This window comes from Schistocerca serialis, chromosome 6, assembly GCF_023864345.2.
Source record: "Schistocerca serialis cubense isolate TAMUIC-IGC-003099 chromosome 6, iqSchSeri2.2, whole genome shotgun sequence".
NCBI classification, from domain to species: Eukaryota; Metazoa; Arthropoda; class Insecta; order Orthoptera; family Acrididae; genus Schistocerca; species Schistocerca serialis.
The window spans coordinates 287,426,766-287,453,393 of NC_064643.1; the positions used below are offsets into that span (position 1 = coordinate 287,426,766).

The 26,628-nt window shown below is 40.5% G+C and overlaps 1 protein-coding gene across 1 annotated transcript in view; it reads left to right on the plus strand.

Moving 5' to 3' along the window:
- Positions 1 to 26,628, plus strand: part of LOC126484443 (activating signal cointegrator 1) — a 116,039-nt gene that overhangs the window by 67,843 nt on the left and 21,568 nt on the right. The window contains exons 7-10 of the mRNA XM_050107962.1: positions 5,778 to 5,941; positions 11,953 to 12,101; positions 24,406 to 24,584; positions 26,020 to 26,141. Coding sequence (XP_049963919.1) covers positions 5,778 to 5,941; positions 11,953 to 12,101; positions 24,406 to 24,584; positions 26,020 to 26,141 — 614 coding nt within the window. The remainder of the gene's footprint in view (positions 1 to 5,777; positions 5,942 to 11,952; positions 12,102 to 24,405; positions 24,585 to 26,019; positions 26,142 to 26,628) is intronic.

The following is a 26,628-nucleotide window of genomic DNA, read 5'->3' on the forward strand; positions in this document are numbered from 1 at the left end:
CATTTCATTTGCAACCGAACCATTGGTCATTGATTCTGTTCGTCCCTACTGATGATAGATTGCATTGGGCTCTCCAAAGGGCCAGTTGACAGTTGTATACCTTTGCCATTACCGTCTTCACCTCTCCGTCAGATGACATCAACGAAATCGTCAAAGACTCATGTGTGTGATCACCTGCACCTCTAAAACTGTTATCCCCCATTTTGCAAGTCCCATCCATCAGCAATTGGTACCACAGTGGACTAAAGACACTGCAACAGTTATTCAGGATCATAAAAATGCGTGCAATATCTCAAGTGACAACCTCACAGACCAACATCGTCACCTTTAAGCGGCTCCATGCAGAGGCTTGCTACCTAATTAAATGCAGTGAAATGAAATGCTGGAAGCACTGCCCTTCAGAATTATTGCCTCTTCACCCCAGATGGGAGCTACGCTCCTTAGTCTAGTGTGCTGGTGATCAACAACTGCTTCATGTCTCCTCCTGTGTGGGGATATTTCTACTGATGCCTTGATTTTTGCTGAACACCTCATGACCCACTTTCCTACTGTTTTTTTCGCCCTCTTCTTACCCAGTTGCCTATGAAATGCATAAAAAGTAAGTTGAAGACATCCCCCTATCCTTCACTCCTGGAAACCCTGAATTATATAATGAACCTTTGACTGGGAACTGCTTTAGGCTCTTGACTTGTTTTGTGATACTGCTCCCAGCCCTAATTCAATTCACAAACAGATGATCCAACATCCTAATGTGACTCACAGACTCTCTTCTGCTCAAGATCGTCAACTGTATTCGGCTGGAAGGTGTTTCCTCTTTGAAAAGGACAGTTATTGTCATCATCCTAATCTTAAAACCAGGCAAAACCTAATGTCAGTTGACAACTGTCAACCATTTAGCCTCACCGATATACTCTGCAAACATTTTGAAAGGATGGTAGCCTGAAGATTATGCTGGGTTCTCAAATTGTGGGCTCCTCTTTCTGGTCCTTCCAGAAGGAATCAACAGTCTCGAGACACCTTCACATTGGTCAGACCAGGTTAATTCATAGTTTTATCTTACATAAAGAGCCAACTCTGTCTAACTAAGAACACAGGGAAACACACAGCCTTAAGTGACGAAGTTTTATTGGGTCATGGAGTGGCAGCAAGAATATGAAAACACAGAGAGTAATCGCATGACTGGAATACCTTTGACATCTGAGGGTTCGAAAGCCGGAGTATGTACATAGAAAAATACAATTCCCAGCAGGTAACACCCATGTCATGCTGCATGCGCACTTTGGACCAGGTGACTGCAGGGTGATCAGACCGTTCCTGGTGGCTGTCCGTCATTGTGTGGTGCATCAGTCAAATGCTGGCGTGTACTATGCTTGCCGCATTGGCTCGATATATGGCTGTGGTAGGTGTAGCAACCACTCCCATACCAGGCGAGGGACGAGGCGGTGTCATCCGCGATGCTGTAGCCAACGAGACATCCACAGTGCCTGTGGTGGCAGACAAAGGAGCGAGCAGTTCCCAGTCCACTGGGACTGGTGCTGGGGCTACTCAGATGAGAGCACATGCACAATTCCGTACACCCAGTAGACAGGGCCGGTGACAGAAGGGAGGCCACCTTGGTTTCAGGGCCTGCGATTAAGGGGAACCAGCTCGGGGAGCAACAATCGTGGGATGGCGAGGAGAGGCATTTGAGACAGTGACCCAGCTGCCAGCCCCGCTGCCGACAGCACAGGCTTTTCACAGAGGGATGGGCTGGCACCGGTCACAGGAAGCAGAACCACTGTTGGTCCTGATGATGGTCCGACCTCTGGGGCTGGTGGGCACGAACAGGCATGAACAACTCCCGGAGTGACCAGGTCCAGTGAAGGATTAAGAGCCTATGATACCTGATGAGCAAGTCGATTTTTCGGATTGCATACTTCACAAATTAAGGCACTCCTATTACATTAGTGGTAGCAGGTTTCCTTCATTATCACTATAGTTCTGTGATTATGAAGAGGCTGAGAATTATGGTGCTGCAGTTGCTTCATACTCATCGACTCGGTCTCTCTTACTAAAGCATGCAGGAGTGTAAAGCTAGTCGTGACTTATTGTTAGTGTGGAAGATAAGTGCACATTTGTAATTGTGCTCCATGCAAGGATGAGTGATATCTGGAATAAGTTTCGTGATAACAGACGACCCTTCAGACGAAAAGTGTTCGAATTTCATCCAATGCAAACATAAGGGTTGTATCCTTGTATATTCCACCTCTGACGCCAGATAACATATGTGCTGCATCAAACAAAAACTAGACACAGAGCAACATCACTATTATATACCTGTGATAAAAGTGTGCTGTTTCGGCATACATTTGGTCATGGTAACTTGTGTTTGTGGGCTGACAGTGAGTTGTGTAGCATATCACTCATTTCCACAAAAATAATCAATTCCACATTATCATTCATTTCTGTAATTTATCTTAATAATTAATCACAATTTCGAGATTGCATGTTTTCCTCATGTCATGTTTTCTGATACTGTTGTTTCAGATCTGTAATTACTTGAAAGTGTGTATGTGTCAATGTAATTGTTAGACATTATCTGCATAGGTATTAAATATTAAAATAAATTTGCAGCAATCTTAGAAAGATTTTATCTGTATAAATGTATGTTATATTGGTATATAACTTACTTCTACTCTAGGCAAAGTGAACATTTTGCAACATTTTAGCCTGTGCTTGGGAATGCCTATCATGCCGAAATCATGATTATGTGAAATAAATTATTAGTAATTTACAGTGTAACGGCAGCAGTTTCCTTCAAGACTGTTGTGTATGTAGCGTGAATCCCACGAGTCTGTGGCTATACTCAAGTGACAAGTGGACAGTGGCAGAGACTCAAGAGGTGAGTCTACAGGCATTCAGTGATGATGAGTATGGAGATGGCATCACAGGAATCGCTGCCGAGTTTAAAGCGAGTGTACAGAGCTCATTTCTGATTTCTAATCTGGATGTAGGCTTCAGCCCACTCGATTTTTGAAAAGAAGTGACCTCCCCCCCCCCCCTCCCCCCCCAGCAGCTTTTTTAGCAACTCCTCTGGGCGAGGTAGGGGGATATGTGTCCGTAACTGTCTACACATTAATTGTGACCTTGAAGTTGCCACAGAGCTGAAGCTGATTCCTTTTCGATCACTAAGGGCATAGCACATTCATTTTAGGAAATCAGATGAATCACTCTCATTGAGGTTAAGCGATCCAGCTGCACCTTAACCTGGTTGCGAAAGCTACTGGCGCCAGCTGAACCCAAAAAAAGCGGACAGAGCTTTGAGGTTGATGTGTACCGTGAAATTGTTTGCACAGCCTAACCCTGGGACAAACTGATATGAAAACTCAGAACATCTGCGACTCAGAAAGTGAGTAGCAACTATCCTTTTCATAATACTGTCATTATTCCGTGCTGGATTTTGCATTGTTTGAATGTAACTAATCCAGTTCATAACACAGCAGTTTATCTGACATCAGATGCACCACTTTGGTCATAGAAAGCCAAAAGTAGCAAAAGCGTCTCACCCAAATAACACTTTTCTCCTGAAGGGACATCCACAACTGTTGATATTTGTCACTGATAACAAACTTTGCTACAGTTGTAGAAACATCATCGTTGATGATGACAACCAAAATTAATTTTCAGTACTCGCCTCATTAACCACCAAATATGCAACAGAATGGATGACTCACTTGTAAACTGTGTCGGCTGTGAATTGGCCGATAAAAGGAATCTGCTGTTTGTTATAGCTTACCAACCAAAGCTTGACGCATGCCAGTGGTGGGGGGCCTAAGCCTGGCGTACATCCATGAGTTGTGTAGGGACGGGGTGGCTCCCTTGTCAACTTGTAATCACCTGAACTTCAGTGAAAAGTTTGTTCTGGCCTTCAAACAACATTGAACGAAACGGTGAAACGGCTTGAATATCCATGTGCATTGACTCTTTCAATGGTTCCTAAGGGGTTAAAAATACAATAACCACTGCCATGTGACCTTTCTTTAAGGCAAGTGGCTCACTGCCTGGGGCAGGCTACTCACTTTTGCTGTACAAAACTAGAGCAACATGAAGGAAGTGGAGTTTGGTGTCCCTTTTGCTGATGACATGTTTGCCCGTGGCAGCCCAGTGAGCATGTTCGTACCGTAGCCACTACCACCTCTAGCGCACTAGGTTTCACTCAGTGGGAGTGCATGCTGCCAACAATAGTAATGCCACTCCAAGCCTCTACATAGCGTGCCACAATACAGTTAACCTCAAACAACTGTGCATTATTTTAAACCTCTTTCAATGTAGGGTCCTTAAAATGATGGGCCTGTTGACACATTTCCTTATCAGACACCAAATGAATGATGGACATGGTGTCTGCATACAATTCCCGAATTTATTAGTGACAAAACAACATTTCTCTGGCTCGTGATGACTGGGTGTTGTGTGATGTCCTTAGGTTAGTTCGGTTTAAGTAGTTCTAAGTTCTAGGGGAGTGATGACCATAGATGTTTAGTCCCATAGTGCTCAGAGCCATTTTGAACAAAACAACATTTACGACTAACGACATGAAGCTCGGCTGCCAGATCTCTGTATGACTGCTGCGACTGTTTGCAATACTGGTAGAACTCAACATGCTCAGCGACCACATGTGTCCACTTGCAGTGGTAAGAGGGCAGCAAGTTGCATACATACTCAAAAGAAATTGATGTTGGTTCCTGTATGGAAGCTAACTATAAGGAAAGAGCCTTAGAGACCTTCTTGTTTATCGTCTGCAATGCCATGAAAGGTTGGCAAGCTGCTTCTTGTAAGTGTCCCAATCTTCTGCAGAATCATCACAAGGTAGGAATGGCGTCAAGTAAACAACCGATGGCTGAGTCTGGGTCATTGGAACCAGCAACCTTTCCAACACTGCCGTATTCATCTGCTGCTGTTGTAGAAGTGCCTGGAGGATAGCCTCCATGGATGAGCCGAACAGCAGAGGAGCCACAGAACCTGAAACAGATGAAAACTTAAACTTGCTTGTTGCTACTTGTATTCTACCTAGGAACAAAAGAAAATTCATTCTTAAATAACCAAGTTTTGTTGGCTCATGGAGCGACAACAAGAATATGAGAACACAGAGAGTAATCTCTTGACAGGAATACATTTGCCAACTTAAGGGCTCGTAGGCTCGAGGATCTACATACAAAGATACAATTTTTGGTAGGCACTGCGGGTGTTACACAGCATACGCATGTCGGACCAGGCGAATGCTGTAAGTTATTGGGCCACTTTAGGTGGCCACCTTGCTTGTTGTGTGGTGTGTTGTTCAAATTCAGGTGCATACTATGCTTACCATAGTGACCCAACTTATGGCCATGGCAGATGTAGTAACCGGCAGGCTACTACAACCCCCTCTAAGACAGTGACTCGCATCCTGGTGGAATGCAAGGATCTCCAAGTCGAGATGGTTTTCGAATTCTTTGCCTATAGTGTTGCCAGACTGTGTAGGCACAGTTGGATTGGTTCTTTGTTTAGTTGGAGAAAGTGGTGTTATTCTTAGATCTAACTTTTTAAACTGTTCAGGATGGCGTCAAGGTGATTGAGGTTGGGTCATCTCCCACTGCATACTGGGCATGCTTGGAATAGTGGGTAGGAGCAATTCTAACTGCTTACAGTGATGATTTGGAAAACATTGGGGTGTGCTGAACATTTCTCTCATTTCACCTTCTTCACTCAAATATTAATGTTGAAATTGACAATTTATAAATATTTGAAATCTTTATTTTCAGTCAGAAGAGGACACACGTAATCGATGATGAAAGTGATTACTTCTCGTCAAATTCATCCTGGCTAACTAAAGAAGAAAGAGAGAAGTTGCAGAAGCTGGAGGCAGAGATGAGAGCTAAGCGACATTCTTCTCGTCTTGATAGAAAAGTGACACTTGATTTTGCAGGTAAATTATATATCTGTGTGTGCGTGTGTGTGTTTGTGTTTGATGTTTCAGGAAGTCTGTCAGAAATAACACAAAGCTCACACTATTTTTTATTAAAGTTCACAGTTTCTTTACACTTCATTCCCCTCATTAGTATATAGCATTTACTCTATTGTATTTTTTACTTAAAGTTCTACTGTCTTGTGCCAAGAGATAGATATTTGCATGTTGAAAGTTTTTTAGGGACTGATAAAATATTCGATAAACATATGATCATTCTTATAAGTTCTACAGTCTCGATTAAGGGCATGCAGCTGGTTTATTTAGTGCTGTTTATGTTGGGCTGATATAACTCAAGGAATGTATGCCCTGGCAAATCCAGGAAAAACTGAACTGATAACTCCAACAAAGAATTTTACTTTAGCCCACTACTTCAAAATAATATTGGAGCAATTAAATATAAAAGAGAGAGTAACACAAAAAAACTATTATTGCAAAGAAAATGTACCATTTACAGCAAAAACACACAGTGCACACACAAGTGTCTACCGACAGCAAAACTTGTCAAAGGCTTTAGGATGAAGACCATGCAGTACTTCGTAACAACAAACTGCTTTAGATGAGTGTGACATCACGACTCTTTACATTTCTAACAGGTCATGGGAAAATATTTGCAAGTGGGGGCTTGCAAATCATCACTTTCAAAGGAAATCTTCTTTTACGCAAGATGAATTATGTTAAGTGTGAGAATATGTAGTAAATTTTTTATATCATGGAGCGTTTCACTCTCATTGAAAACTTAACACTTTGAGAACCAACCACTTAGAATAATTTTGGGCCCATAAGATGGCCATTTAAGTGATTATTTAAAATGTTACCGATATGTTTGTGTTTGCTATATTTTAAAGGGTAAGAAACACCAAGAAAGACCAATATTATACATGACAGCTTAGCTTTTCTTGTAGGTATACTGTATGTATGTTAGTTTAAACCATTAACTTTCCCTGTTTGTGTGTTGCTGTTACGTAAGTTGTAGTGTTACTGGCTGACTACATCACGTGTCGTGCTCTCAATATCTGCCATCAGTGGTGGGCAAGATCACATGATCTGAGCTAAGTTTGGTTGAAAAAAGCACATCTCAGTCACAATTTCAGTGTTTCAGAAGCTGTTGTTGTGGTCTTTAGTCTGAAGACTGGTTTGATGCAGCTGTCCATGCCACTCTATTCTGCATGAACCTTTTCATCTCCAAATAACTGCTGCAACATACATTGTTCTGAATCTGCTTACTGTATTCATCTCTTGCTCTCCCTCTACCATATTTACACCACCACCACCACCACCACCACTCTCCTCTGATACTAAATTGATCTCTTGATGTCGCAGAATGTGTCCTATCAACTGGTTCCTTCTTCTGGTCAAGTTGTGCTCCAAATTTCGTCTCCCCCCAATACTATTCAGTACCTCCTCAGTAGTTACTTGATCTACCCATCTAATTTTCAACATTCTTCTCTTGCACCACATTTCGAAAGTTTCTATTGTCTTTTTGTCTAAACTGTTTATCATCCATGTTTCGCTTCCATACAAAGCTACACTCCAGACAATTACTTTCAGGAAAGACTTCCTGACACTTTATATTCGATGTTAACAAATTTCTCTTCTTCAGAAATGGTTTTCATGCCTTTTCCAATCTATATTTTATATGCTCTCTACGTAGGCCATCATCAGTTATTTTGCCACCCAAATAATAAAGCTAGTGTTCTTCTTTAACGGTATTGTTTCGTAATCTAAATCCCTTTGCATCACCTGATTTAATTTGACTACATTCCATTATCCTTGTTTTGCTTTTGTTGACGTTAATCATATCCTGCTTTCAAGATGGAGTCCATTCCCTTCAACTGCTCTTACAAGTCCTTTTCTGTCTCTGACAGAATTACAATGTTGTTGGAGAACCTCAAATCTTTTATTTCTTTTCCCTGAACTTTAATTCCTGCTCCAAATGTTTCTTTGGTTTCCTTCACTGCTGCTTCAGTGTAAAGACTGAATAACATCAGGGATAGGCTACAACCCTGCTAGTTTCAGAATTTCAGAAAAAGTATTCCAGTCAGTATTGTCAAAAGCTTTCTCTAAGTATACAAATGCTATAAATGTAGGTTTGCCTTCCCTTAACCTACCTTCTAAGATAAATTGTGGGATCAATATTGCCTTGTGTGTTCTTACATTTCTCTGGACTCCAGACTGATCTTCCCTGTGGCTGGCATCTATGAGTTTTTCCATTCTTCTGTACAGAATTCATGTTAGTATTTTGCAACAGTGACTTACTAAACTGATAGTTAAGTAATTTTCACACCTGTCAGCAATTGTTTTCTTTGGAATTGGAATTATTACATTCTTCTTAAAGTCTGATGGTATTTTGCCTGTCTCGTACAACTTTCACACTAGATGAAAGAGTTTTGTCATGGCTGGCTCTCCTAAGGCTATCAGTAGTTTTGATGGAACATCGTCTACTCCTGGAGCGGAATATTGTCTATCCTGGGGCCTTGTTTGGACTTGCATTTTTCAGAGCTCTTGTCAAATTCTTCTCACAGTATCAAATCTTCCATCTCATCTTCATGTACGTCCACTTCAGAAGCTACCGTGATGTATTTAGTGGAATTTGTCTTTATATTTTCGTAATAGAAAAATATGCAGTGTACATGGTGCTGCACATCAAAGATTTTTCCAAAACATTGTTTTTTGCTGGGTTTTGTTTCCTAAAGTGTTGGAAAGTTCTTCCTTTCGAAGGAATGACAAGTTTTACAGCTCTGAGAGAAAGTATGTTTTTACTTAACTCAGAAAAAATGTACTTTCACCTGGGATATGGTGTATTTTCACCTAGGAAAAAGTGTATTTTTTACACACACACACACACACACACACACACACACACACACACACACAGGGTGTACATAAAGTCCGGGAACACTTTCAATTATTTATTGCACAAGAACCAAACTTTGTACAGATATCTTACATATTTTATTTTGAAGAGAAAACCTGAAAGGTTTTTTCTTTTCTTTTTTTCCCCCTCCATGTATACCGCCACAGCGTAGTTTGGTAATTTGCCAATGGTTAAAGCTAGTCGCAAACATGGCGAGTTCAGTGTGCAGCGATCTTTCTGTGTGCTGGAGTTCGACAAAAACAAGTGTACTGCAGCTGTTCAAAGGATGTTTAGAACAAAGTATGGTAAGAAACCACCACTGGAGCAACAAATTTGCTACGATGAGTTGCTTGTTTCCGGCAAAGAGAAGCGGCCGTCCCAGTGTGAGTGAAGTAAATGTGGAACGCGTACAAGAGACAAGGAGTCCAAAGAAATTGGCGCGTCATGCATCCTGTGAACTTGAAACGGCTGCAATGACAGTGTGGAAAGCCCTGCGACAGAAGCTGTTTATGAAACCAATCAAATTGGAGTTAGTGCAGAAGCGCAATGATGACAACAAAGACAAATGTTTTGAGTTTTGTTCGCAGTTGCAACAGTTGAATGTGGATGGGGATGGCATTGTTGATCGCTTAATTTTTAGTGACTAAGCCACTTTTAACACTAATGGTAAAGTGAACAGGCATAATTGTTGAATCTGTGTTACAAAGCATCAACACGAATGCATGGAATTTGAGCGTAATTCCCCAGAGGTAAATGTTTTTTGTGCCCTGTCGCGTTGAAAACTGTATGGGCCATTCTTCTTCGCCGAGAGCACTGTCAATGGATGTTCCTACTTGGACATGTTGCAGCAGTGGCTGATGCCTCAAATGCAATCGGACTCTCCATTTATCTTTCAGCAGGATGGGGCTCCACCCCATTTTCATCGTGAAGTTCGTGGGTACTTGAACACAAAGCTGCCACATCGATGGATCGGCCGTGCTACAGAAGGGGACAGCTGTTTCATGAAATGGCCTCCCCGATCACCACATCTCACTCCGTGTGATTTTTTTCTGTGGGGACACATTAAAGATTTGGTGTATGTACCGCCTCTACCACATGATGTAGCAGAGCTCCGGGAGAGAATACGGGAAGTGACTGCCATAGTCGATGACACCATGCTGGGATGGGTATGGCAAGAATTCGATTACCGTATTGACGTCTGCCAGGTCACTCATGGCTCGCATATCAAATGTTTGTAAAAAAAACTTTCAGAGTTTCTCTTCAAAATGCAATATGTATGACATCTGTACAATGTTTAGTTCTTGTGCAATAAATAATTGAAAGTGTTCCTGGACTTTATGTACACCCTGTATATATTTTTTTCTCCCTTGTACCCTGTAACTAGACTATTACATTCACTGTAAACCAAATTTCACTCAGACTGAAAGTGTTAGTTCTGAGCCTTGCTTAATTAAAGAAGAAACAGTTCTGTATTCAGTTTAACATTAATTTCGAGGAGACAGAATGGTTGGCCAGTGCTCACTTACAGAAGGTGAAGTTTCAGTGCAGCCAACAGACACATTTAAAAGTGAAAAAGTAATCCTAACTTTCAAAACTGTTAGTTCCTTCGTCAAGAAGATAGTAGAGTTAGGAGGGGCAGGTCACTCAGACACCATGTTGAGAGAACTACTACTGTTGCGAAGATGGGGGGAGAGAAAGATGCGGTGAGTGTGCTATCATTGAGAACAAGAGATCCAAGAAAGTACATTCATAAGCACTGTGCCAGCTTTAGTCCATACATCATGAGGGATTGAGATAAATGAGAAGTGTGGAATGGATAATGCACTAAGAATTCGAGGAAATCAGAAACGGAGACGAGGAAAACAAAAAGAGGGGTAGGGGGTGATGGAAGGATATCAGAGAGAGATAATAGCACTTCACAATGTTACTTGATATGTTTTCTTAAGTAGTATTTGTGTAGGGTAAGGATGAGATGTTGAGGAATTCAGTAGTGGAGTTGATATGGTTACCATAGATGTCTGCTGGGGAAGGAAGCATTTCATGTGGAAGGAGTGACAGCTGTCACAAATGATTCAAGCAGTGACACTACTCCAAGAGTAAAAGGTTCTGTCTCTTTGCTTTGCTGACATAATAGTGCAATTACGATTGTTACTGCAATATTTGGTTTTTGCCATTAACTTAATGTAGTATCATTTCAGGAAAACAAATCAATGTAACTTACACTGATCAGGAAACAAACTTAATACTCATTATCAATAAACAGTCACACCACATAATTTCCTGGGCATGAAGTGGCCACTGTACTGTCAATTGAAAATTTGTGATTCACGAAAGGCAGTTTTGTTTCATTGATGACAATATTTCTTGAAGTTAAGATTCATCATTGGAGATCAAAAGATTGAATTGCTGACAATGACTCGATTATGTTCAGAAGATCTGTCTACAGGGATCTCACAAAGACATATCTGTCTACTTGTTCATGTCATCTGAGAGATCAGTCATAGCTACAAATGTAAAAATAGGCAAATCTAATATTTGTGATGCCTCTAAGCTATATTGTTGGCTGTGTAATTGGATTAGGGTTTTGTTCCTGTTTTTGGTCAACTGGCTGTGTTACTGATTTTGGTTTCTTTTCCTGTTTGTGGTCTCAAACACAAAATTTTACATGTATGTTCCAGTTTCAGCAGTCAAATTGTTGTTAGGAAATTAGTTGTTTCTCTGCAGTTTATTGTTTAAAGAGGTCCTCATTGATTGCAAGTTTTGATACCTTTCTGCGTTGTGATAATACTGATCACTAGTTTGCTCAGAAGAATATTTATGTAGTTATTGATATAGCTGTTAAACACCGTGAGCACTGTAAGTTTGCTTTTGAAATGCGCTATGAAAGTGTCTCACGTGAACAAGCTGTTGTACATTGTAATGGAAAGTTTAAAAATGAGAAATGAAGAATTTGTGATGACATTCCCTTTGGAGTGTGTGTGCATCTCCCCCCCCCCCCCCCCCCTGCCCCCTGCCCCCCCACCCCCTACCCCAAATAGGCAATTTTCCTAACTACTGAATGTTGTTCCATAGTTCCAGTTGAAGACTAAATCCTATATTTGTTTCTTTCTTCCAGGCCGTAAAGTAGTGGAAGAGGATGACATGCAAGACTTGTTAACTACCCAGGATAGAATACTGCAAGAGATCAGTGAAAGTATAAATAGCCCAAGAAAATATGTTAGCGGGAACGATGTACATCCTGGAATGACTTGTCCCCAGCCAATCGTGAGTTTCACTACTAATTTTATTATAGAAAAACAACATTTAGAGACTGATGATAGAATGTTTAATTTTGAGACAGGTCTAAATATTTTTTATAATACAGGGTGATTCAAAAAGAATACCACAACTTTAAAAATGTGTATTTAATGAATGAAACATAATATAACCTTCTGTTATACATCATTACAAAGAGTATTTAAAAAGGTTTTTTTTTTCACTCAAAAACAAGTTCAGAGATGTTCAATATGGCCACCTCCAGACACTCGAGCAATATCAACCCGATACTCCAACTCGTTCCACACTCTCTGTAGCATATCAGGCGTAACAGTTTGGATAGCTGCTGTTATTTCTCGTTTCAAATCATCAATGGTGGCTGGGAGAGGTGGCCGAAACACCATATCCTTAACATACCCCCATAAGAAAAAATCGCAGGGGGTAAGATCAGGGCTTCTTGGAGGCCAGTGACGAAGTGCTCTGTCACGGGCTGCATGGCGGCCGATCCATCGCCTCGGGTAGTTGACGTTCAGGTAGTTACGGACAGATAAGTGCCTTGAGCCGCCTTATCGGCGGGGTCAAAGGTCAAGCGCTCAGAGAGCTGACGTAACATGCTGTTGCATACCTATGCTGAAATATGAATTGTTGTGCTTCTTGTTCGAGCTGAGGGAACAGCCAATTCTCTAACATCTCCAGATACTGTAGTCCAGTTACAGTAGCACCTTCGAAGAAAAAGGGACCAAAAACTTTATTGGCTGAAATGGCACAGAAAACGTTCACCTTAGGCGAGTCACGTTCATACTGAGTTGTTTCCCGCGGATTCTCAGTGCCCCATATACAGACATTGTGACGGTTGACTTTCCCGTTAGTGTGGAAAGTTGCTTCATCACTAAACACAATCTTTGAAACGAAAGATTCATCTGTTTCCATTTGAGCAAGGATAAAATCACAGAAATCGATTCTTTTAATCTTATCAGCTGCAGACAGTGCTTGAACCAATTTCAGACGATAAGGTTTCATAACTAACCTTTTTTGTAGGACTCTCCATACAGTTGATTGTGGAATTTGCAGCTCTCTGCTAGCTCTGCGAGTCGATTTTCCTGGACTGCGAACAAATGCTTGCTGGATGCGTGCTACATTTTCATCACTCGTTCTAGGCCGTCCAGAACTTTTCCCTTTGCACAAACACCCATTCTCTGTAAACTGTTTATACCAACGTTTAATACACCACCTATCAGGAGGTTTAACACCATACTTCGTTCGAAATGCACGCTGAACAACTGTCGTCGATTCACTTCTGCTGTACTCAATAACACAAAAAGCTTTCTGTTGAGCGGTCGCCATCTTAGCATTAACTGACGCTGACGCCTAGTCAACAGCGCCTCAAGCGAACAAATGTACAACTAAATGAAACTTTATAGCTCCCTTAATTCGCCGACAGATAGTGCTTAGCTCTGCCTTTTGTCGTTGCAGAGTTTTAAATTCCTAAAGTTGTGGTATTCTTTTTGAATCACCCTGTATATGTTTGACCATAGGTTAATTCTTACAAGAAGTGCAAAAATAGCCACCAATCACTGTTAATATTGCAATTTATTGAAAACAAATTGCACTGTTGTTGGTTTCTAACCAACAGGCTCACCATCAGATGGCTGTTGTGGTGAAAGTACTTTGGGGTGGTGGTGCCACTGAAAAGTATACATCATTTTATAGCACTGCTATTGGAGTAGTTCATATTTTGCAGAATACTCAGCAAAATGAAAACACTTTTCTGAATGTTGAAGAAACAGGTAGTGTAGAGCACTTGAGTGCATACACACAAACGCACCCACCACCTACCCGCCCACGCACACGCATGCACAGACAAATAGCATTACTAGCTGTGGTAGGTTGCCGTTTACACTTTTTTGCAATAATTTACTCACGCTTTTACAAATGTATGTCCTCACTATAACAGTTTTCATCAAAATAGTGGAAGTTTGTTTTGTGTGGTGTGTCACCTACATTTAATTTTACTTCTGAGCTTTATAATAGGATATGCTTTTGCTATGGCCATTTGTTCAGAAACACGTAAGTGGGAAATTCCATAACAATTCCAAACAATTTTGATGAAATTTGTTAGACACTCTTAGTAGTGCAGAACATTGACAAGTATGTTTTGACAGATATTCAAGTACAGGTGGGGATGTAAATCAAGTTTTATTATTCCACACAGCCACAAAAAACCATGGAGGTAGCCACCAGTTGTAGAAATCCCTTTTAAATGTTATCATTTGACTTTTTAAATACACATTTTTGTGTGATTTCTGTTTGATAGATTTGACACCGTTAATGACTATATAGTGGAGACGCTGAGTCGCAGATAGGCACAACAAAAAGACTCTCATAATTAAAGCTTTCAGCCATTAAGGCTTTTGTCAACAGTACACACACACAAAGACACGCGTACGCAAACGCAACTCACACACACGATTGCAGTCTCGGGCAGTTGAAACCACACTGCAAGCAGCAGCACCAGGGCATGATGGGAGTGGCGACTGGGCGGGGGTAAGGAGGAGACTGGGGTAGGGAGGGGGAAGGATAGTACGGTAGGGGTGGCAGACAGTGAAGTGCTGCAGGTTAGATGGAGGGCAGGAGGAGGGGGAGAAGTAGCGGAAAAGAAGGGAAATAAAAAGACTGGGTGTTGTAGTGGAATGACGGCTGTGTAGTGCTGGAATGGGAACAGAGAAGGGCTGGATGGGTGAAGACAGTGTCTAACGAAGGTTGAGGCCAGGAGGGTTACGGGAACGTAGGATGTATTGCAGGGAAAGTTCCCACCTGTGCAATTTTGAAAAGCTGGTGTTGGTGGGAAGGATCTATATGGTACAGGCTGTGAAGCAGTCATTGAAATGAAGGATGCCATGTTTGGCAGCATGCTAGCAACAGGGTGGTCCACTTGTTTCTTGGCCACAGTTTGTCGGTGGCCATTTATGCGGACAGACAGCTTGTTGGTTGTCATGCCTACATAGAATGCAGCACAGTGGTTGATTTTTCGGACGTAAGTCTACATTATTTACATAATTTTTCCCACTTTTTCCACCACCACGGATCCTTGCTCCTTCCATCTGCATGGAATCCCTCCTTATGGCCTTACTATCAAATTACCCATCTCTGACTGCCACCTCTCCTTCCACAATGACCTCCATCTGTTCATATTCTGCCAGTCCTTAGTCCTGACTAACATAGTTCTGCAAAACCATATCAACCAAGCCCAAACCTCCTTGCAGTACCTTCTCTCCATTCGCAAAATTCTCCTGCTATGCAATCCCAAATTCCTGGAACCCATAACACACATTGAAACTCTTGCCCTGCAGGAACTTGAGCAACGTGCACAATTCCACCTCCAAAAACTCTCCATCTTGCTCACTTCCTACGTCTGCCTTGGAATACCACTGTCCACCACCTCTACAACCACCTCCAAACCTCTCCCACATCCCCTCATAGCTGACAAACCCTCTCTCGCAGACCTACTACTCTTACCCCACCCTCCTAAACTCACTCCCACCCCCACAGAGAATCCAGAACCTAAACAGACCCACCACACAGTCTTGAACCTTTCCTCCAGGAGCCTTAGCCCCACAGAAATATCAGTCCTTTCCAAAGGCCTCACCTTTTGCCCCACTTCCAAATTCAGTCATGCAGGACTTGTTGAAGACCTTCTCTCCTTCTCCCGATCCCTACAGTGGAAACACTTTTCCGCCACCAACCCTACCAATCAGACTCGATCAAAGACCAATATTGAACCTCGCCTAACTCAGTTCACTTCTCCATCCAACTGTGATCCACCCCCACTGCCCCCAAACCACCCCCTGTTAGCTTTCCCTAATTTACCTTTAACCTTCCTCACCATCATTCCCCAAATCCCTCAACATGTAAACTAACCTTACATCTGCAGAAAATCCCAACCTATAATCCTGCCTGCTGACAAAGGCTCCACCCTTGTTGTTTTAAACCACAGTGACTATCTAGTGGTAGGACTCCACCAGCTGTCAGATACTTCACGTACAAACCTTGCCACAGTGATGCCATTCCAGTAATCCAGCAGGATCTCCAGGCACTCCTCAATTCCTTAGACCCATCCCAGAACCTCTCACCAGAGTCCATCTCTCTACTCACCCGTACCACTTCCTGCTCTCCTACCTTCTACATGCTTCCTAAAGTCCATAAACCTAACCACCCAGGATGCCCCATTGTGGCCAGTTACTATGTCCCCACTGAGAGAATCTCTGCTCTCGTAGACCAACACTTTCAACCAGTTACCTGCAACTTACCCTTCTATATAAAAGATACCAACCATTTCCTTCACCAACTCTGCACAGTTCCTGTACCTTTACCACATGGTGCCATGCTCGTCACTATTGATGCCACTGATGCCACCTCCGTGTACACTAACATTCCTAATGCCCATGGCCTTACCTCTATTGAAAACTACCTTTCCCAACGCCTGACAGATTCCTAACCAACAATGTCCTTCCTAGTCACCATAACCAATTATATCCCTACCCACAATTACGTCTCCTTTGAAGGCATTACCTACAAACAAATTCAGGGTACAGCTATGGGCGCCAGCATGGCACCATCCTATGCCAACCTATTCATTGACAATCTAGAGGAATCCTTCCTAAAACAAATCTCCCATGCCTTATCTTTCCAGTCTCCCACCACCTCCCAAATTCCCACCGTCCGACCAAAGAGGAGCATTCCCCTCGTAACTCAGTACCACCCAGGACTGTAGCAACTGAATTACGTTCTCCGCCAGGGTTAGGATTACCTCTCATCATGCCGTGAAATGAGAAATGTTCTGCCCACTATCCTTCCCACCCCTCCCACAGAGGTATTCTGCCGTCCACCAAACCTACACTATATACTCGTCCATCCTTATACACAACCCCTGCTCCCAATCCCTTACCTCATTGCTCAACCCCTGTAATAGACCTAAATACAAGTCCTGTCCCATACATCCTCCCACCACTGTCTACGCCAGTCCGGTCACTAACATCACCTATCCAATCAAAGGCAGGGCTACCTGTGAAACCAGTCATGTGGTCTACAAGCTAAGCTGCAACCACTATGCTGCATTCTATGTAGGCATGACAACCAAGTTGTCTGTCCGCATGAACGGCCACCGACAAACTGTGGCCAAGAAACAACTGGACCACCCTGTTGCTGAACATGCTGCCAAACATGCTGGACCACCCTGTTGCTGAACATGCTGCCAAACATGATATCCTTCATTTCAATGTCTGTTTCACAGCCTGTGCCATATGGATCCTTCCCACCAACACTATCTTTTCTGAATTGCACAGGTGGCAACTTTCCCTGCAATACATCCTACATTCCTGTAACTCTCCTGGCCTCAACCTTTGTTAGGCATTGTCCTCACCCAGCCAAGCCAGCCCCTTCCCTGTTACCATTCCAGCACTATCCAGCCGTCATTCCACCACCACACCCAATCTTTTTATTCCTCTCCTTTTCCGCTACTAAACTGCAGCACTTCACTATCTGTCACCCCCACCATATTATCCCTCCCCCTCCTTGCCTCAGTCTCCTCCTTACCCCCACCCAGTCACCACTCCCATCATGCACTGGTGCTGCTGCTCGCAGTACGGTTTCAGTTGCCTGAGACTGTAATCGTGTATGTGATTTTGTGTGTGTGTGTGTGTGTGTGTGTGTGTGTGTTTTTGTTGTTGTTGTTGTTGTTGTTGACAAAGGCCTTAGTGGCCGAAAACTTTAATTGTGAGAGTCTTTTTGTTGTGCCTATCTACGACTCAGCATCTCCACTTTATGGTGAGTAGCAACTTTCCTTCTCATAATATTGTTACATTCCATCCTGGATTTTCCATTGTTTTATACCGTTAATGTAATGAAATGTTTCTATTATTGGTAATGGATTTTGTTTTGCATGAAGTAAGAAACTGTTTTTGGTTTGTAAGTAATCTTCTAATATTCATGGAGAAGTTTATGAATTCATTGAGGTCCGTAAATTAACTATCCAAGACAGTTTACCGTATTTACTTGAATCTAAGCCGCACCTGAAAAATGAGGCTCGAAATCAAGGGGAAAAAAATGTTCCCGAATCTAAGCCGCACCTGAAATTTGAGACTCTAAATTCAAGGGGAGAGAACAGTTTTAGACTGCACCTCCAAATCGAAACAAAGTTGGTCCATTGTAACATGAGGCACAATTTAGGTTGAAAGGATGAAGATACAGCTACAGTAGTTTGGTTCGAGTCGTAAGCGTAACAGTTAAGATTTACCAAGTAGCCATTGCTATGTGTCAGCCGCTCCGCCCGTATTTATACGGGTACCCTTCTTTTTTCACTTGCTTCGTCTGGTTTGAATCGATTGCTTATTTTGCTTTGATTTGATAAGTGCCGTTCTCTTTGTTATAGGTGTTTACGTCACTCTAAGTTGAAAATGCATTATTGTACTGTGTCATGCATTGTTTGTCGCATTCTGATATTGAGTGTTTACGATCTGTAGCCGCTCGCGGCATGGCTCGCTTTTCTGCGCGCGCCCACCGCTTACAATAAAAAAAAGAGGGGAATGTTCTCATAAGCGAAACAAAAGCAAGAGACTGCTATTTGTTGTTACTTACACTGCTGCTTTCTTTGATAATGATCAACAAGAACCAAATAATAGACTGCGTATGATAGAAGATGTTCTGAACGAGAGTTTAGCAAACATTATTCTCCATTTGAAAATCTTTGCAGATGCCTTATTTAGTACATTGCATTCTGCACAGAAATTAGAATCATCTTAGATTTAAAAATCTAGTCAGTTGCCGTGACTGTATCACTATTCAGCATAAGAATAATACGAATATAAATATGACATGATATGTATATTCTTCCGCGTTTGCTGTTGTCTCACTCTAGCTTCGTAGTTCATTAGACAGAAAGGATTTAAATGAGTTAGCAGCAAGCACGAAAGAATACACGGCATAATGTTTACATTCTTCTACCTTTTCTTTTAATTTATTTGCTGACGCAGAAGTTTTCGTGCCAGTATTTACCTTTGTGCCTGCAAAGCATCCCTGTGTAGCGCTACATATGTTCAACGGCAGACGTTAGTTGTGACGGCACCTACCAACATTTTTCAGAACTTCCACTTACTTTGCACTCGATTCTAAGCCGCAGGTGGTTTTTTGGGTTACAAAAACCAGAAAAAAAGTGTGTCTTAGATTCGAGTAAATGTGGTAAGTAGTCAGGTATATCATCAGTAGAGACAGAAAATATCATGTGGCATATGACCAGGCTATTATATGCACTGATACTACCTAGTATAACTGTTCTTTTAGAGTTATCAGCAGTCAGACAAATGAAGGGGTTTGTTACATTAGAAGCACTGTTGGCTATCTTCTAACCTATGTGCCTGCTACCAACCTGTGCCCTGCTTCCTTTTATTATGGAAAGCTAAATTAACATTAGTTCTTCAGTAAGCAAAGTCATTAATTTTGTACAATATATTTCAACTTGTTACAATGAGATTATGGGTCTTAAGCAGTTTCATATTTTTTAACAATCACATACCTCAATCCATTATATAAAAGTTCACATTTTAAAATGTAGTTATTGCATTACTTCACATGAAATAGTTCATGACTTCATCTGATATGCAAAACTCAATCATCATTGTGTATGAAAGAAATAATTTTGTATATACTTAAATGTATCACTCTGTGGTCTCAAACTGGTGATAAACTCATCATTCTTCATAAATAATTGTGCAAAAAAAGTTCCTAAGTTTTAACTCAAGTACTTATTCACAATTATATATAACACTGGCAGCCAGTGTACTGGCCAGCCTGGATGTGGTTTTCCATATCCAACTAGGTGAATACTAGACTGGTACACACATCCTGCATCAGTTAAACAATTCACGAAAATTTAGGAAATATTCCCACACTTTCACACGGGATAACGCAAGATCAGACTGATAGGGTACACAAATCCCATTCGGGAGAGAAAGGGGCAGTGACAGGAAGGCCATCTGGCCACTCTCTTCCATTAACATTGCCAAATGCAATAATTAATATTCCAAGATATGGGATAAAGGAAAAAGAATAAGAATATGTAAACTGTTCCTTCCACAGCCTTAACTTTTCTTCGCACACAGGGCGGCAGTCCAACTTTCGTTCTTGGACACTCATAATAAACTCTTGCACTTCACACTTCTTAAAAAAAAAAACCATGCAGTCTACCAAGGTATTGTTAATCAACATCTGAGAATCGCAGCCATCGGCATGAAGTGCTAATGCTCTGAATGTTCCGGAAGACCAACAGTGTCACAGCTGCCAGAAGTGAGCTGTATGTTGACTGCTTGCAAGGATATCCTTAAAAGTGAAAAGAAATTTGTTTCCAACGAATGAAATGAAACATAGTGCTATAATTCAGAACTTTCCAGAGGAATCTCTTGATACTTCACTTGTTCAGACACCCCATCCAAATCATACATTTGAAGAATTATGTGTAGTACCACACCTTATTTGTTTGCCGCGAATTGAGCAACTATAAATAAAATAGTAGTTCTTGAATGACATGATGATCGTAGTGTTACAGTCAGTACATTAACCCATCAACAAACAGTAAATCTTAGTTTCTAGAATCACGGATTATGAGAGAGTAATTAACAATGGAGCAGGAAATGGAAAAAAGTAGGGTGAGTCACCCAGGAAGTAGGCTAGTAAATAGGAAACTGTATGTATGTTGAGGAACTGATCACACGGAATCAAGGTTTGAGACTTTAATTGTGCAGATGGAGAGTAATGAATAATGATGTAATAAAGATATGAGGTTAGAAAAATAAAGACATACGTACATCAAGATGCCTTAGTACAGGATGGTGCCAATGGTCATGGCAACAATGGTATTCAGAGTAATTTGACTGACAGTAGTCAAGTAATAATACTATGATTGAAATGACAAGGTGGGAGACATGATATCAGGGGGAAAAAAGGATGTCCCATTGGGGAACAAAGCAGAAGATTTAGGGAGAAGTACGTACTGCAGTGAAAATGATGAAAATATTTTTCGGACCTCTTTTCACTTCGAGTCATAATTCTTGGTTTCTGTTGGTAAATTACAACCAAACATTCATCGCAAATGTTTGTATCACCTTTTGTATCTTTTATCAGTAGTGATTGGACTTCCAGACATTGTCAAACATCTATGTTTCTCTTCCCATCTGTAGTCTAATTAAAATTTAATCTAAGTTGCCATATATCTTGTGTGAGAACTGGGTTGCAACAATGTGCCAGGTGTCCCTCGGTTAAAGGTTACAGGCTGCCCATTCATGTTTGTGTGCTGTGGTTGGTGTCAGTCAACCTGTCTGTGAGAAGGGCTCAACATTTCACTGACTGAATTATGCTTGTCCGAATGAATCTTCTGCTGTATGTAGTCACTAGACCTCGGGTTTTAGGTAAAAACCTATTTTGTTCCTCTTTAAATAAAGGCAATAAAAGTTGTACATACACAAATTATCCCAATATATGATTATAGCACCTAGAAATACCTAATTTCAGGTTTGTACCTGATTGTATCCAAATCTTAAAAATCCAATTAAATAAAATTTTATGTGACTTAACATTCTCTCGTGGTCTTCTCAGATAAGAATTATGCAAATATTTTATCAAAAATTGTAATTTTGTAGTACCTAAAATACCTAATGTCATGTTAGAACTTAACTGAACCTCATTTTTAAAAATACCAAATCTCGTGTTAGAACCTGGCTGTATCTGATTTTTAAAAATCCAGTCAAAATTTGTATGACTAAAACTACTCTTCTGATCTTCCTGGTTACTTATAAAACAGTAATTGAATGATAACTGGTTTGTTTGCATGTGTGAACACCAATCGTGAGGCAGACAACGACAGCATATGCCAGGCTGTTAGAGCCCGCCCTGCTCCGCAGAGCATTGTCACTTGCTGTGAACTGTCAGATGGGCCTGCAGGGCATGGAGGAGCTTTGTGATCTGCCTCTGGCACCTTTCTGCCCTGTCGGGAACAGCCTGTTTAGAACACCTGCTCTTTCTTCATTCAGTCGGTCAGCGTGATGCTTGGATGTGGTGAAATATTTCACAGCGACAGTCTATTTGTGGAAAGTCCAGCATGCCAAAAGTAGCCAGCTCCAAATTATCTCCGATTTTTCAGTGGTTACAAGAATTTTTTCCATTTCTCTACAGACAGAAAAGTTATTTACTGCGATGTGTGCAACAAAAACATAAGTAAAATGTTAACCTTTTATCTGCTGCGCTCACTCAGAGAACAGTGATGTCACTGTTTTTCCTGAATTAACTTGGACCAGACACATGCGAATGCAAGAATATTGTTTCTAAAACCTTAATGTACTTTACTTTTGCTAAGTGGATCTTAACACCAGGCAAATTTTAAAAAATAAATCAAACTTGAAACAAACATTTGTAACTAAACCAAAATTAGCAAACAAATTGAATTTCATCTAGACGTGTGTTGAGCCATTGTTGCAACAAACATACCATTCAATGCAGTTGAAAATAGCCAGTTCAAAAGTTTTCTGGAGAAATACTGTCACTGCTGCATTCCATCAGAATACACACTGACAAAGAACTATTTAAATACTTTATATTAAAATACATTGAGCAGGGTAAGGGAAGATATAGGTAGTTCATATGTAGATCTCTGTCGATGAGACAACTAACAGACAAGGTCAATATGTGGCTAATTTGATTGTTGGAAAGGTAGATCCTGACACTCGCTCTGTACCTCATGTGATACAGTTGCTCACTTTGTTAATAGAGCCCTCAAATTAAATTCCCCAACAGTCTAGATGAAAATAAAGTACTTGTAATGTGCACTGATGCAGCCGCATACATAATTGCTGCTGTTAAATTGTTGAAAGTATTTTACCCAGCCATGCTCCATGGCATGAATCGTATAGCTGAGACGATACATCTCAAATTTGCACATGTAATTAAGCTAGTTTCAGCCATCAAAAAGGTTTTTATTAAAACACCTACAAGAATCAAGTTATTTCGAGAGGAACTTCCCAAAGTACCATTTCCACCAGCACCCATACTAACTTGCTGCGGAATGGGGCTAGAGGCCGTGAAATATTACAGTGAGCATGTGGAAGACATTAAGAACATTGTTCTTAAATTGCAGGAGGAGACAGTGAGCATTACTTCAGCTAAAGATCTTCTAAAGGACCCAACAATTTCCACTGACATTGCATACATAAAATCTGATTATGCATTTTTGGTCCCTATTATTAAAGCTCTAGAGTGTTCAGGGAAACCTGTCTACATGCAACTGTGATTAATAGACGAGGTGACAGAAAAAATCCACTTGGTCCCTGGTTCTATTGGTATGAAAGTTAGTGAGAAACTAAAGACAGTGCTTTTTTTTATATATAAAAAAAGCAGGACTCACCACCCTCTGTACAGTGGCTGACATCTTATCAGGTAAATCAACATAATCTGAGTGTGCGGTCCCATTGCGCCTAAAACCGTCATTTAAATATGCTCCGGTGACATCTGTTGACGTGGAATGCTCATTCTCGGCATATAAGGTGCCATTAACAGACAAGAGATGCAGTTTCTCAATAGAAAATCTGGAGAAAGTATTAGTTATTTACTGTGACTGTAATTACGGACATGGACAATAATATAATGTGGATTTTTGTCAATCTGTTTATCTTTCTAGACAATAAAATGTCAGATTTTGGTCACCTATTTTCTGGTTTTTATAACCTATTTTTGTAAGTGATAGGACCCATTTTAGGTATCTGATTTAAGATTTTTAGAACTTAAAAGTCCGAGGTCTAGTAATCACTGCAGCAACCTGATACTTTATTGCAGCACATTAGCAATAGCAGCCATTTCACGAGTGATGCTAAGATATGAAATTGGAGACCTCTATTCTGTCATGAAGTATCACCTAACAAATAATTTTACTATCTATAACAGAATAAACCAATACCATCATGCCATCTGAATTTGGATGTTGTCTTTACTTCAGGACAAAAATGGAAGTTATTTTAGTAAATTTATAAGTAAAGTTAATTTAATTAATCACTAGTCTATCTAAAACTGAAGCCATCAGACAATGAGAGTGTAGTTAGAAAATTGGAGAGGGGTGTCGATAAAGGGAGGTAAATGACATAAATTAGGGACAGAGATACTAGCTGATAAGTAGTGCAAGTCAAGGTTGATTTAGTAATTTTGCTTGATTTCTTGTACTAAGAAACTTAACTTCCTTTTGTCAATATTAGCCTTTAGAAAGAACTGCATATTTTTTCAGTATCAGGAAGTTGCCATCCCAGGCGCTGAAAATTATATACAGAGAAGTAATCAGGAAGATGACATAAGGCAAAATATCCATAGAGTACAAGACAGAGAATTATTGGAAATGTCGGATGATGGTTACTGTCTAAGCATGCATCAGCCATGGGCATCATTACTTGTAGCAGGCATCAAACAGTAAGTCATATTTTTCCTGTTTGAATGTATTACTTTCTAAGCTATATCATCCTGCATCAGTGCTACAGTACAAATACAGAATAGTGACTCATGCAGTTCATAAGTTAATTTTCTGTATAATCAGTCACACCTAACTTGAGGTTATGGTCTTCACCTGTGAATATCAGACACGCCTCATTAGAGTTCCAGGCTTGTTGATTTAAAAAGTTATGTTTGCATACACTGTCAGGTGAAGGAATATAGCCATGAGTAACATATTACTATTTGTAATTGAGTGTTACTGGAAATGTTCTCCTTTAAGGCAAGGACTTGCAAAGACAATGGTATTGATAAATATACAATGGAACTATTTTTTAGTTGATACTGTTAATTATGTATGCCTTTATAGATGAAATGCCAGAAAATGGCTGCCACACAGATTACACATATTCAATCCACATTACTGTTAAGAATTTTTGTGTTGTGGTTGGACTGGAATAGAATTCACTCTTACTTATGTGGTCAGCTAAAGAGTGATTTGAAGAGAAGTAGCACTCTGACTGTAATAGTTGGGGAGCAGTATACTGAACAACTACTCCCTCCCTTTCCCCCATTCACAGATCCGTAAATAGTGCCATCCTTTGAGCAGATGGTAAATCAGTGATCACCCAACAATATGGTATGATCTCTGGAATTTAATCTCAGAGCTATATTTATATTTATTATTATTTGTGCATAGGTTTTACATTGGGAAAATTGTTGCAGACCTGAGAATGATCAATAGAAATGTTTTACCAGAACTGCACACATGCCTTGATTAAAATATATAGAAGTAGATGTAAATCTGAAATGGTTTTTTTCTGGGCACCACAGCTGCTGGTCATGTCCATTTAATTTCTTGCAGTGACAATTTGGAATGACAGATGTGATCATTTACAGTACATACAGCACCTGACACTCTGAAAATCATCAGAACTACTCAGATGAAATATGGAGTGTATGCAAAAAAGAATAATTAGGAAACTCTCTTATACAGTTTATGTGACTGTTTTCAGCATGTGAATTGTACAAGATTAGACTGAATAGAGGTATGGAGAAGATGTGAAGAAGAGCCTTGTGATTTATGTAGCCTATATATTTAACTAGCAAAAACATTTCTTAGTTAGAGGGAACAAGAAATACATTGCTATCTGTTAAATAAGGCTGCCTTAGTCGAGAATGCTGAGAATCTTCTGCTTTTATCTAGAGGCATATAATGCAATGAAAACAGCTCTTTTGTTCTTCAAACTCAGGAGAGTCTTCACTGCACTGGGCTATACATCGCACTGAATTTTTTTTAAAATATATGCATGACATTTTCTAACCAGTATCACCATACTGATTGTTGTGTTAGTCAGGAACTATTCTCTTTAGAGTTTTTGAGTTTTTTTAAGTATATGTACTCCATTTTGCATAGGCATGAAGGTCGAATGTGGTATACTGCACACAGAGGCCGTCTGTGGATAGCTGCAACAGCTAAACCGCCACTCCAAGAAGATATAAAAGAAGTTGAAAATATGTATGAAGTTCTTAAGGGAGGTAAGTTTGCTATTTTTCTTCTTAGGTGTAGGCCTGTTTTTAACATTAGACATTCTTTCTGTTGGTGCTCCCCACCCCCAAAAATAAAAAAAACTGTTTCCCCTCCCCTTCTTCATATGATTGATTTCAAAATTACATGTATCAGAGCATGTAGTCATTTGTTAAAATACAGCCGTGGCAATAGTATGACAAGAAGATGGTTTTCTGTGGCAACTAATACTGTTAGTACAGTGCAGTATTGTGTAAATCTAGTATTTTATCTATCTTCAGCATCTGTAGTTGTATATATCGAAACATTCAGCAACCAGTTGCATAAAATAAATTTAATTTGTTAACTGGATTCTGGTACTCAGTGCCCTTCTTCAGAATGTTATAACTATTACATTATTTGCAAGTGCCAGCAACTGTTGGCAGTATTTTTGAGGAATGTCACAAATATTTAATGGTAGTTTTGAAACTGAGGAGAAGCAAAGCATGATGGCCAGAT